This window comes from Vulpes vulpes, chromosome 8, assembly GCF_048418805.1.
Source record: "Vulpes vulpes isolate BD-2025 chromosome 8, VulVul3, whole genome shotgun sequence".
Lineage (NCBI taxonomy): Eukaryota > Metazoa > Chordata > Mammalia > Carnivora > Canidae > Vulpes > Vulpes vulpes.
The window spans coordinates 23,030,181-23,044,250 of record NC_132787.1 but is presented as its reverse complement, the minus strand read 5'-3'; the positions used below and the strand labels follow the sequence as shown (position 1 = coordinate 23,044,250).

The following is a 14,070-nucleotide window of genomic DNA, read 5'->3' as shown; positions in this document are numbered from 1 at the left end:
AGCCTAGGTGAGAAATGATGGTGAGTAATGGAAGGAGAAGTCGGTCAATTGATGGATTGAGGACAAAAAGCAATGTTGATGGATAAATTGTGAGATATGTAAGAATGAAAGGATTTAAGAATAGTTCCTAGGTTTTGGTGACAGGAACTAGGCATATGGTCTCATTCTCATAGTTGGATAAACTGGGAAATAATGAGTTTTGGAAACATAGTTAAAGGTTCTGCTTTCAAAATGTGAAATTTGGGTGCTTTCTAGTTGTGCACTTAAATAGGCTGAGAAGGTATTTGGATATTGGACTTTGAGGTCTAGGAGAGAGGTAAAGGACGGGAAAATAAGTTTTGAGGTATTATCTTTAAAACAGTGTATGAAAAAAATAAATAAAATAGTATATGGAAAAATTAGATGAGATCACTTAGAAATTAAATCAGATGATGGAGAATTACAGCAAGTTAGACTTTGAAGCATGCAGAAACTACTAAAAGAGAGAGGATGGAGAATAAAAAGTTTCTTGTTTTGTTTTTTTCTAAAGCAGCAGACTGTGGTCTTTGGAGGCCAACTGAAGACTGTTTCAAGGAAATGGGAGTAATCAACTTTATCAAATACTACCATGTGAATTTACCACTTCTAGAATATTCATTGCAGAAGAAGCAATTCGAATTTTTCTTTTTGTTTCTCCTTCAAGGGAAAACTAGTATCATATAGGTATCCTCGATGTTCTATTTGCCTTCCTTTCTCATTTTATTTGACTGTTAGTCTTTCTTTTTTAAAGATAAACAGAGCCAACACATGCACACACACACACACACACAGGCATACAAATAAAGTAAAAAGTTGGTTTCTTTTTGTCTATAAGTTGCATAAAAATTTACCACCTTTTCAAAATAAGTGAGTCAGAGAAAGACAATTATCATATAATTTCACTTATATGTGCAATTTAAGAAACAAAACAGAGGATCATAGGGGAAGAGAGGGAAAAATAAAATAAGACAAAATCAGGAGACAAACCATAAGAGACTCTTAACTACAGGAAACAAATGGAGGGTCATTGCAGGGGAGGAAGGATGGAGTAACAAGGTGATGGGCATTAAGGAGGACACGTGATGTAATGAGCACTATGTGTTATATAACACTGATAAATAACTCTACCTCTGAATATAATGATACATTGTATGCTAATTAATTGAGTTTAAATAAAATTAAATTCAAAAAATTATCAGCTTTTGAGTAGAAATTGGTCCTCTAGCTACAGAACTGAAGCAAATATGCCATGTACTAGGAATGCCTGGAATGTAAGTTTTGACTCATGATGTAACTACTCTTCATAGAATAATTAATTTTATGTTAATACTCTGTTAATTTCATCGGCATCTAATTCCTTTCTATTTGTCAACTCTATTCAAAGACAGGAGATAGAATTTTTTTCTAAAGGTTGTGAGCAATTCCCTGCTACAGCATTTATTTTTACAACATTAATGAGTATGTAACTAAGGTAAAGTGAAATAGATTCATTTTAGGCCAACATATTGACTTCTGGCCTACATTTCCAAATCTGTTATTGTTAACTTGCTTTGTTTTGTTTTGCCTCCCACTATTTGATAATTACATTCCCAGGGTTTTATCTAAGCCCTGATGGGCCCTGTTTTGTTAACTGATAAGATACAGAGTACAGAGCCACAGTGAGGAACAGTGTACCACTTTTTCCACAGGTAATGTTGTTTGGGGAAAGGTTGTAAAGTCATGGGAAAGACTGTTGCAGGTCTGCTTTCTGGGTCAGTCTCAGTGATTCCATTATGACCATACTGGATCAAATGAGCCCAGGCTTCCCTTCAGAAATCATATTGCAAAGATCAGAGAAAGACATAGCACAGAAACAGCACAGAAATAAGATAGAAAAAGGAAACTAATAAGGAAGATTATTTGAGATTCCACATAAAAGACGAGAAAAAGGGACGCGTGGGTGGCTCAGTGGTTGAGCGTCTGCCTTTGGCTCGGGTCCGTGGTCCTGGAGTCCTGAGATCGAGTCTCACATCGGGCTCCCAGCATGGGACCTGCTTCTCCCCCTGCCTGTGTCTCTGCCTTTCTGTGTCTCTCATTAATAAATAAATAAAATCTTTTAAAAAATGAGAAAAAAAAATCTCCTCCCATGAAATGCATTGTTTTTAGTAAAAAGCCCAAGCCAGGATGAATGAATTCCAGATCTGGCTTACCGCTTCCAAAAATTTGTCAAAATTACTTCAGCATATCATCAAATATGGGTACTTTAACTAGGTCTCAAAAATTATAAAGTTTAAAATATCAGGGTCATAGTTTAAAATTCTACACAAATATAAACTCTTACTGTTTGATAAATCTATCAGAAAAAGGATGGTGATATCCTCCAGATATATGTACCTTGGAAACACCAAGGAAACTGGAAAATATACATTTACAGATCTTAAACTGTGACGTTTGGTTTTGGAGCTTTACCTTTCTGCAATAACTCATTGTCTTTACAAGGACTCCTTCATTCCAAGACACTGGTTTATGTGTCTTGAATATTTAAAAATAAATTTAAGAACAAAAAATAAATATTATTAGAAAGAAAAAGAAAGAAGAAAGAAAGAAAGAAAGAAAGAAAGAAAGAAAGAAGAAAGAAAGAAAGAAAAAGAAAGAAAGAAAGAAGGAAAGAAAGAAAAATTTAAAAAATGATATCCTGATTTCCAAACCAAGGTGATAGACCATGTGCATTCATTGCATTCTTTCCTGAGATACTGTTAAAATGATAAAAACAGACAAATTTAAAATCCCATGTCACATAAAGCAGTAAAGAATAGGAGGTTTACACAGGCAAGAAATTTGGCTAGAGTTTTGGAAGATGAAAAATAATTGTATAATGTGTTAAGGACAGATGGGGTTTAAATTGCCCTCAGAACCACCAGAAAGTCTTGAGACTTGACACTCCAAGTATGAGGGAGAGCAGAAGTGAGACCTAGACTGAAAATAGTCATATTAGTTGAAAGTGGATCCATCAGTTTACCTCTATCCCAGCTACATCACATTCCCTCAGCACAAATAGAAGAGTCTGGGAAAACTTTAGTTAGCATGAGCATTGGAATTCCAGATTTAAAATATAAGGAAAATGATTTCCAGCTCAGAATTTCATTTGTAGCCAAACTACCATCAAGTAGAGAGCTTAAACAGAATATTATTACATATACCTACATTTATGTTTTTATCCTGGATACTTTATATGCTATGTATCCTCATGCCCCTTCTTTTCTTTCAGGAAGTTTCTTGATACGGTTCTAGAGCAAAACAAGGATATAAACCCAGGAGGACAATATAGGAAACAGTAATTCCAACTCTGGAGAATCATAAGTGGATATCCCAAAATATTGGCTGGACCAATTGATCTAAATGAAAGCAAGACGGACAGCCAGGAAGCAGGTATCAAGAAAAGTGGGCTTCTGGAGATTTGATTTATTCCTGAGAACTTATGAAGTTATAATACAAATCACATGAATATCACGAGGGGAAAAAAAAAAAGAAAAGGCAATTGGAAAGCACAAAGCTAAACAAAAAGGGATAAGGAATATTCCTTTAAGACTATTCCAGAAAAAAATACATAGATTTGTATTTTAATGTAAAAATCATTTCTTGATTTTCAACTTTTAAGATTAACCATTAGGTAAAGTACAACAGGTATGTGTGTATACATACATACACAAATACATGTATTAGATATATATTTAAACGTACAAATAACAGATATTGGCATTTGGGAATAAGAGAGAGATTCCATCCTCATCTGACAAGGCAAATGTCAAGAGACTAGTTATAGTTGATTGAAAAATAAAAGAGGTGCAAGTAAATTGTTTAATGCTTAGAAGTACCTTTGGGAAAAATTTGAAAGACTTCATTATAAGGTGAAGGAGGGGAATAGGAGAGGATGTTAGGGTAGAGATACAAGAACTCAGCAATTCTTCATTTCTAAGTTAATGATGTTTAATGTTAACTCAGAAACAGCATTATAATTCTATTTTTATATAGAAGTAAATACTAAGAAGTTATTAAAACAAAAACTTAAAAGATTTTAAAGTGGCTCTTTCTGAATAAAGGATTGCACATAGAATACAGGGGAGCATATAGAGGATTGGGCTCTGGATATAGTTGCTTTCATTATTCTTTGTACACTCAAGTCATGTGATATGAATTGTATCTGTAAAAATTAAGCTACATATGCATATCAATCTATCTGTACCTTTATCTAAAGGGACAGGCTTAACTATACAGTGAAATAATATGAATTACTGAAATTCCATCATTAGGTAACTGCCAAGAGATGTATTAAAAATGCTTAAAGAGTTTTAAAGTCACTCTCCCTAAATAAAAAGACAGAGAGCTACAGATAGCATCATTGCTCTTGTAGGAGAGACTACCTATCTTCTCAAAAGGAACTTCTACTTCCAGAAAGTACAAGGAAGAGCAGAAAGTGACTCTTTAAGCTATTTCTTGGTATCTCCATATTGTTTCCTCCAGTAACCTATCTGAAAGTCTAGAACTATATCCTGTTCAGTTGTGATATATTTTATTTCCTACAGCAAAACATTAGTCAGAGCTCAAGGGGTTAATGCATTTCCTTCTTAGGTTGAAATGCTACCTTAATTGCATGGTGTTTATTCTTGGCATTTCCAGTCTCCTAAAGAGACAAGGTTACTTTGCAATCTCTTTGTCCTCATGTATATGTGTGGAGTCTTGTTGAGGGGGGTAAAAGGCTTCCAACTTACCACACTCAGAGAAAGAAATCATAAATCAGCAGGTCAGTCAGGTACTATTATTTCACCTTTCATGTTATTATGTTTTCAATACAATATTTCAATGGATTTTGTTCTGCATAATAATTTATCAAGAATTACCAAAACTCTTAATGAGCTCAGAGAACTTTGGCTCCAATAAAATAAAACCTTTATCACAAATTGGTTGAGCCCATGACTGCAACTTAATCATTCAATTGTACATAAGTCAAGTTGTATTTTTATTTTGTAGGAATAAGTTCCCAGGGAAAGAAAACTCATTTTAAAACTTCGGGCCATTAAGCCTTAAATGGTAGAACGTCGGTGAAATAAAAATGAATTGGGCCAAGATTTAGGAAACTTGGAATCCAGCCATTGTTCTAAGTAACAACTTCTGTGACATTGGGAAAATCTTCTAACCTTACTTGGTTTCAGTTTTACAAATGTCAAAATGAGAGATAGGTCTAAATAAAGGCTTTCTAAAAATCCCTTGTAGTTCTAAAATAATATGAATTGTTGGAACACTGAATTTACAATTTTCAGTGGCTACTGCCATGTAGATTATACTCTTCTTTTCCTAGAAATTCTCCTCATTAAGTTGTTCATCATAAATAACAGAAGGAACGATTTTTTTTCTTTCCTATTACCTTAAGCAAAAATTTTAAGCATTGTATGTTCACCACATGTTAGGTATGATCCCATTCAATCTTTAAACTAACCCAATGTCACTTAGCAATTATAACTCCCAGTTAATGGATGGGCATAATGAAACCAGAGGGGCTAAGTAATTTTCCCAAGATCACACAGCAGATGAGGTGTGAACATGCAGAGATTGAATTCAGATATGTCTAATTCCAGAGAACTTGCTCTCTATATTTTTAATCATTTAATACAATTAAAATTGTATTTCATACAGTTAAATATAGTCCCATACCACCTGAAAAGCCAAGTTCTTCCTTATATACTAATGGAATATACAACGGCCAGTTAAGATTACAAAAGAACAGAGATTTGTCCTTTGCTCTACCCTTAGCTCCAGACAGAATCAGTGACCCAAAGATACTACTAGTCCTACAAATACATACATTATGAATCGGAAACAATGACATTGTTTAAATTGCCCATAAGAGAACACAATGAACAACAAACAATTGGAAAAGTTAGAAAGGAGAAGGTAACAGATTTGTAAAATTTCTTAAGAAAATTCAAACACTGGACTTTCAGTATGGGAATCACGTCAAATACAAGAAGTAAAACATCTTTAAAAATTCTCTTAAAAATATCTGAAGTGGATTTCATACTAGAGTATGTTACTGGCCTGACCCTATTAGATGCTAATAAGAAACTAAAATTCTATTAAGTATTATTAAAAAGGGTAAAAAAAATTAAAACTAGGACATGCTTCCCCTACTCACCCCAAAGCTATAGAATCCTGTCCCATACAAAGCTTCAAGATAAAAGGGATCTTGAGTCTCCAGGGACATTCAGTTTGTTGCCATAATGGAAGCTGAGTAGAGGTCACTCATTCATTTACTTTAAAAGGTTTTGGTAATAGTGAATGAGGTCAAGATGAACCGTTGGTTTAGGATCATTATTGGAAACATAAACCACCTAACTATCCCTATTAGAAACAGGTTGATTTAATGTGAAAAAGAGATTAGTCAGAAAATAAAATTGCTTAAAGGTGGGCACTGTACCATAAGCAGAAGATTTAAAAAAAGGTTATCTTTAAAAAAATCTAAAGATTTTTTCTCTGAAATATTTATAAATTTCCTCTCACACATTAATGCACATTAAGAGTTAGCTGGGTACAGTAAGTAGGAATGTAAAAGTATTCTATTTTTTAAGGGCAATAAACAGAAATAGTAAAGGAAAACACTGCTGAATGGGAGAAAAAGACTGAAACATCTTAGTGTGCCTAAAATTGAGAGTCTCAAAGAAAAATACAAGTTCTTGTGGGAAGATGAAATATTTTTGGTATTATAACATGATTTTTTTTTTGAAAATGAACTGATTTATGATGTTACAAACAGTAGCAGGAAACTTTTTGTTTCTTCTTCTAATCCTGATGAGTTACATGAATCAACCTAAAAAAAGTCTATACCTCTACATAAGGTCTTTGTAAGGAAGCAATGTAGATAGATTGAGTACTCAATCCAATTAACATCATGCAATTTAAGAGCTAAGGCTGCTTTCTAAAGAGAGAAATCAGTTCATAAAGAATTGATCCTGATTGAATAAAATTGATGAATTTACTAATTCTTACATCATTTTCTCTTTGAATACATAACTACAGAGTAAAACCTACTACCACTTTTTTCATCTGGAATTGAAAAAAGAAATAATAGGCCAATAGAATTTTTAAATAACTTGAGTCATTAGAATATGTGAATGTTTGGGCATTCATATGTATGTACAAACTTGTTCATACATTTTTTAAAAAATTGAATGATATATACTTCAAATGGAATAAAGATGTCTAAACCTCTCCTTTAAAGAAATCTCAGGAAAAAGAATGAGATAAATGTTGGGGAACGTCATCCTCCTGTGATGTAACATAGCCATCAAGTATGAAAATTTTCCTGCTTTCTTACTCTGTCAATTTAATCCATATAGTAGATGCAACTATATAATGCATTGCATGCCTTTACCAATGTTTGGGTCACATTGATGTCTTGTGTATTCATAATTGAAACAGCCTTAATTGTGGTCTAGTAATATTTCAGTCCACTATTTTAGCAATAAAGAAACTGGAATGAATTATTTTCTAAAGCCCAAAGAGACAATGGTATAAAACATGTAAGAAAATGCAATCAGGATGAACAATTTAAGTTGGTATATTTATTTCTAGGTCTTAGGCTCCATACCGAAGGAAGATAAAGGAAGCAGATCAAATTCAAAATATACTACATAAGTATTTGCAGATAGCAAGTAAATTCATCCTATTGTAAATTCTTATGTAAGCATTGATTATGCATTCATTGACAAAAATAAATGTAATAATACTATTTGTTATGAATTTGATTTGCTTTCCCCCATAGCAGGTTTGAATTTTACTATTCTTCTTTGTCAGATGCTGCCAAGGAAGAGGAGGAAGGGTAAGGAAGAAGAAAAGGGAGAGAAAACATTCTCAATAATAAATGTGGCAAGGATTTACATGAGCAAAAAAAGATCTGTTCCATGTTTCTAATCTTTTATTTCTACATGTCACTATAGTTGTCCTTCCCATAACTGTATGAACAGTCTCTCAATAAACTAATTTAAATAATTGTGACTTTCATAACTATTAAGTATTTGTAAGATTGCCCCAAATCAATAATTTATAAAATATACTTTAGAACTATGCTGTTAATGAAAATACAAGAGGTTGTGTAAATGAATTCCTTTCAGATTGTCATCTTGCTCAGAACTTATTTTTGCCTAACACATTCCCTACTTCCCAGATTAGAAAATATAATACTCAGCAATTAGAAACGACAAATACCCACCATTTGCTTCAACGTGGATGGAACTGGAGGGTATTATGCTGAGTGAAATAAGTCAATCGGAGAAGGACAAGCAGTGTATGTTCTCATTCATTTGGGGAATATAAATAATAGTGAAAAGGAATATAAAGGAAGGGAGAAGAAATGTTGGGAAATATCAGGAAGGGAGACAGAACATAAAGACTCCTAACTTGGGGAAACGAACTAGGGGTGGCGGAAGGGGGGAGGAGGGCGGGTGTTGGAGGCGAATGGGTGACGGGCACTGAGGTGGACACTTGACGGGATGAGCACTGGGTGTTTTTCTGTATGTTGGTAAATTGAACACCAATAAAAATTAATTAAAAATAAAAAAAAATAAAGAAAAAAAAAGAAAATATAATACCATAACTGCTTTATTATCTTAGATTTTTCAACAAATAAAAACATTGTAAATGTGGATAACCTGGTACTATCATTTAAAACTATATTCAAAGTCAGCACACTTAGACTGACCATGAAATCCAACAGTTTCTTGTTTCTTTTTTGTTTTTGTTTTTGTTTTTGTTTTAAGTAGGCTCCATGCCCAACACGGATCCTAATGCAGGGCTCAACCTCACAACAGTGAGATCAAGATCTGAGCCAAGATCAAGAGTCCAACCCACAGCTGACAGCCATCCAGGTGCTCCCCAATGAACAGTTTTAAACCACTAACTTTAAGAACCACACTCAAGATATATACAGATAGATAACATCACATTAGGATGTGCTGCTTGTAATTACAGTTAAGGAAAGCAAAGAATCCTGGTTGGATCATCTCACTGATGTTTCTCTGTCTCTGTGAAGCGGTGACTAGCTAACTAAAATTTCAGGTGGACCAAGAATGAATAAGCCCTGATTGGGATACAAAATCCAGAGTGAACAAATTAAGTATACCTGACCCAGTTAGGTAAAGTGGGATGAACTTTGCTGGCAATGAAGTCTAAACATGATTAAATACACAAACGAAATAATGTAGACATATTTGCTTCTGACATTTATGATATTTACACTTAATATGTTGGATTCTCAAGATAGAATGTCAAAAGAATGATGAATTTCTTCTTAACAAAATATGTTGGATTCTCAAGATAGGACTCCAAAAGAATGATGAATTTCTCTTCTCTGGCATCTGCTTCCAGGAAACGGATATTACATAGGGTAGATTCATAGTGACATGAATTAGATTCCATTTCTTGTTGGTAATAGCAAGTATGTATTGAACACCTATGGTATGCCTTGATACTTCATCTGTGATTTCATTAAGTCCTCATTATACTCTATGGAATAGGTAGTTTTGGAAAGGAAATTTTTCAGAAGGGGAAAAAAGTTTGTCAAAATTCATGCTACCAGCAAGTGGTGAAGACAGGACAACTCTGACACCTTACTTTTTCCTTTTGTTATCAGTATAGCTGCTTTCTTCCATCTTCACTGATGCTCTTCATCATCACACATTTCCAAGTGAGCAAAATATGCAGGTTATGAAGCCCTCACTCTTGGTTTCTCCAGACAACATGAAGGGTGAAGTTCTACTTGAACATCAGATCATTACCTTCCCTAATCTCAACCCTCATCACACATGGCTCTTGAGCATACAGTCATATATTCTCTCTGCCACTGCTCTCTAACAGAATTTGCTGGACCTTTTAGCTTTGATTCTCCTGCATATCCCTCATTTAAGAACACTCACAAGCACATTTTAAACATTAAAGGACAGAGAAAATGAAACCTTTCTAATATTTCTCTGCAATAATTTCCTTTCAGTATAGGATGAAAATGACTGTCAGCTTGCTCAGATCGAAAGCTTCCTGACAGTTGGGTCTGTGACTCCTTGCAAGATTCTCATGGCACAGGAGGTAACATGCCCTGAATCAAGTAAGCCAAAAGGAATGTTTATTTTGGAGGTTATTCCAGTTAGGTCATCTAAAAATTAGAAACCAAAGATGGATAGATGATAGATAGATGATAGAGATGATAGATAGATAGATAGATAGATAGATAGATAGATAGATAGATGATAGATAGATATTATTTAATTGGAAGTATGCATGAAATGATGATTTCTGACCTGGATCTGTTGCTGAAGCAAATTGATTTTGTGTTGTTGCTGCAGAAGCTGCTGCTGTTGTCTTGCAATCTGTGGAGAAATTGCACATGAAAAATTTAAAAGTATATTGTAGTCCCAGGGGGAAATTACCAATGTTCTCAAAATTGCTCCAAGTTTGATTTGACACTGATTAAGATGATGAAAATGGATGTTCCTGGTCCCCTACAGTATTGGCAATTCATCTTTAAGTAGGATCAAACAAGATATTTAGCTTCTGGAGCAGTTTCTTTTGACCTAAAACAAATGGAGTCTAAGAAACTCCAATAAGTGATCCAATCCAGTCAGAAATCCCTCTTCCTTCCCAGAAATATGTTAAGAAAGTACTGCCTCTGGCACTTTTAGTTCTTTTCTACAAAAGAAAGTATTGCATCAACAGGTGGTTGTTGCCACCTGGACGTTCAGGGTAGCAGAGTACTACATTGTGAGAGGGCTATATTCCTTAGCGAGGTTTTGGTATTTCTGTTTTTTTTCCTAAATATTGTTCTCATTTCTGCCTCCTACAAACCCCTACACAGCCAACTCCTCGATGCACTCGAGCATGGTTTCTGCTCCCCTTCTCCGTTGAAACGATTCATAATAAAATTCACCAATCTTGTTTTTAAATTCTTTTTTAATGTTTACTTATTTATTTTAGAGAAAGAGAGGGAGAGAAAGAGTGGGGTAGGGGGCAGAGGGAGAGAGAGAGGGAGAGGATCCCAAGCTGAATCCATGCTGAGGACGGAGTCCAAAGTGGGGCTTGATCACAGGACCCTGAGATCACGACCTGAGCTGAAATCAAGAGTCAGAGGCTTAACTGACTGAGCCACCCAGGCACTCCTCATCTTTTCAATTCTAAAGTGTTTTTTAGATTTCTCCTTTTGTCCTTCCATCAAAATTTAAGACTCAAGCTCTCTCCCTTGATCCTGACCTTTCTTTCTTGGCTTCCATGACAGCATATTTTCCTGGTTTTGCTCTGCCCTCAATCTGTTCCTTCTCAGTTATCTTCAACTACTCTGTGTAGCCATTCAATGTCTAGCTATTCAACGTCATAGCTGTATATGGCTCTATTTTAGACTCAATTCTCTTCCCTGTATCCCGACTCCTGAATGTATGCCAAGTACTTAAAAATCTGTCTAGCCTATGCTTTTGCTTTCAGCTTCAGACTCATTTTTCCAATGAGATTCTCAAAGGTACTTCATATTCAACAAGTTCAAAACTAAACTCAATTATGGTTATTTTAATGCTTTCATTTTGTCTTAGGAACAGGGTTCTTAAAATCCATTTTTTTCCCCCTGAAGAAAGGCAGAAAGGAGATGGTAGGAAAAGGAATATCACTCTTTTTTCTTAAATCTGGTCCTTTCCTCCTACATATCAGTATTTCAGCCGATATTTAAATCTTTTTAATGCATCTTAAGCATTTATCAAGAAACGGATGACCTCACACCCCTCCACACTTCCTCCTGTTCCAAGCCATGGTTGTTTCTTGCTGGATTATTGTAATAGTCTCCTATTGTTCTTTCTGCTTCTGCCTTTGCTCCCTACAGTCTATAATATACTAGGATCTACAAAGATCTTTTTAAAAAATAAGTTGTGTCATGTTATCCATCTTTTCAAAATTCTCTGTCTCACTCAGAGCAAAAGCCAGTGTCCATACAACGCCTGCAAGACCCTGTATGATTTGGCTTCTGCTGCCTCTCTGGTTTCACCTTCTCCTACTCCTCTGTTTGTCACTCCATGCTTGTCATTCTCCTCTCCTGTCTCTTGAGCACACTTAGGATGCTTCTATCTCCCAAGGATCTACCTGCCTCTGCACCTCAGCACTCTCTTTTCCCTCCGTCTGGAATCTTCTGTTCTGAGATAACTACATTGCTCACTACCCCACTTCCTATAAGTCTCTGCTCAAATGTCACCTATCAATGAGGTCTTTCCTGATAGTCTTTAATTTTTAAAAAGACTTCTCTCTCTACTTGGCACTCTCATCTCTAATCCTCTTCTTTATTTATATCTCTTATCAAATCCACTATATAGTACTTGTTTGCTATCTTTTCCTAATTAGAATTCAATACATTAGGATTTTTGTCTGTTTTATTCTTTGCTGTAACTCAGTAACTAGAATAGGACCTGGCATCAAATTGGTGCCCAATAGGTATTTATTGAATGAAAAAGTGCAGAATGGAGTTCAGAGTCCAGAGGAAAGGCTGACCAGTGAACAGGTTCATTAGAATCTCTAAGGGCTATAATGGGTATATTAGAGTACACAGACTAGGGACAATGAATAGGGAGTTTTGGGAGGAGGGTCAGAAAAGGAGTTCTCAAGAAAAGACACCCAACCTGAATCTTAAGGAATATTAAATGCCCTTCAGAGATTTCTCTATGTCCTGATGAAAAGATCAGTGACCACAAAGTGGTGAATATGCATGCCAGCACTGGATGATACAGAAGATCTAAGTAAAATAGACTCTTGAAACCTGACCTGAAGCTTTCACAAAGGATCTTCTCTCAGGCTGTGTAGGCATCATTGCTTAGTATCTTTCCAACACAGGAAAGGAATTTTGGAAGAACCTAATGATTTCTAAAATTCCAAGGGTAGTGTCAGAAAAAGTAAAAAAAAAAAAAAATCTAGAATCCTTTGATGATATGTGGGGATGGGTCAGAACATGAAAGAGAAGAAAGAAGACTTTGCTTTCTATTAGTGAAATCTATGTCAGATTTTTTTTTTTTAGGACAAATATGCCCTTGGACCTACCAAAATAGGGATTCTCTACTATATCCCCATCTGACCTACGTTTCAGAAACTTCTAGAGTTTTCTAGTATTCAAGTGTTTGAAAGTATTGAGAATGATAAACAAGAAAAGAGTAGTGTTTTTCTAAACTGTCACAGGTGAGCATTCCAAACTCTTATCATAGGAGTAAAGCAAGAGAAATATAGACCATATTCAAGAACAGGCCAAATATATCTTTAAGAAAAATGATGAAGTATTTCATTAAACATGAAAGCATCATCTTTCAAGCAGAGATAAACCACGAAGTGGGGAAGAGTAATCTGAAAGTGGGTCTCCTCAAATGTAATCTGAATATTTTTCTTTCAATTCTGCTAGTTTACACTTTAATAACTGTTAAGGTTTTGCAGGGATGTATGGACACACAGATACCCTTGACTAAATAATGGTCTTCCTCCACTTGGGATGGTGAATGGACAGAGCCCAGAACATGAGATGGCAAAAGGGAGTTAGGCCCAGAAAAGATGTGCCATCTCTGTATATAAATTCATCCTATCACAACCTCTTTCTTCCCTTCCCATTGATACCAATTTTAAGTAATGATTCTTATACATTGCCTCCATTTTCTTACTACTCATTTATCAATTCTTATGCCTCATTTCTACTATTAAAGCTCCATAGAAGCCACAGTCTTAAAAGGGTTGCAATGAGAAACTAAATGACAAATCTAATAGCTTTGTTCTTCTGGTATTGCTCATTTTCCTTTCTTTGTCAGATAAATGCAGTATTTCCTATGGATCTACCCCTAATTCCTTTCCATTTTCTAATGATAGCATCATTATTCTAATTTACAGCTTACAAACCTGCCATTCCCCTGCACAAGACACTCTGGCCCTAGATATAAATATGGCTGCCTCTTGTATGTCATTTAGATCTGAGCTCTATTGCCAGATCCTACCACCCAATCTAAGAAATATTGCCTTGTCATACCA

The 14,070-nt window shown here is 35.1% G+C and overlaps 1 protein-coding gene across 48 annotated transcripts in view; it reads right to left on the bottom strand.

Moving 5' to 3' along the window:
• The window catches only part of SOX5 (SRY-box transcription factor 5), a 995,306-nt gene that overhangs the window by 188,738 nt on the left and 792,498 nt on the right, over nt 1–14,070 (bottom strand). For all 48 annotated transcript variants that reach the window (XM_072765770.1, XM_072765744.1, XM_072765748.1 and 45 more), the window contains one exon: nt 10,341–10,409. In XM_072765770.1, coding sequence (XP_072621871.1) covers nt 10,341–10,409 — 69 coding nt within the window. The remainder of the gene's footprint in view (nt 1–10,340; nt 10,410–14,070) is intronic.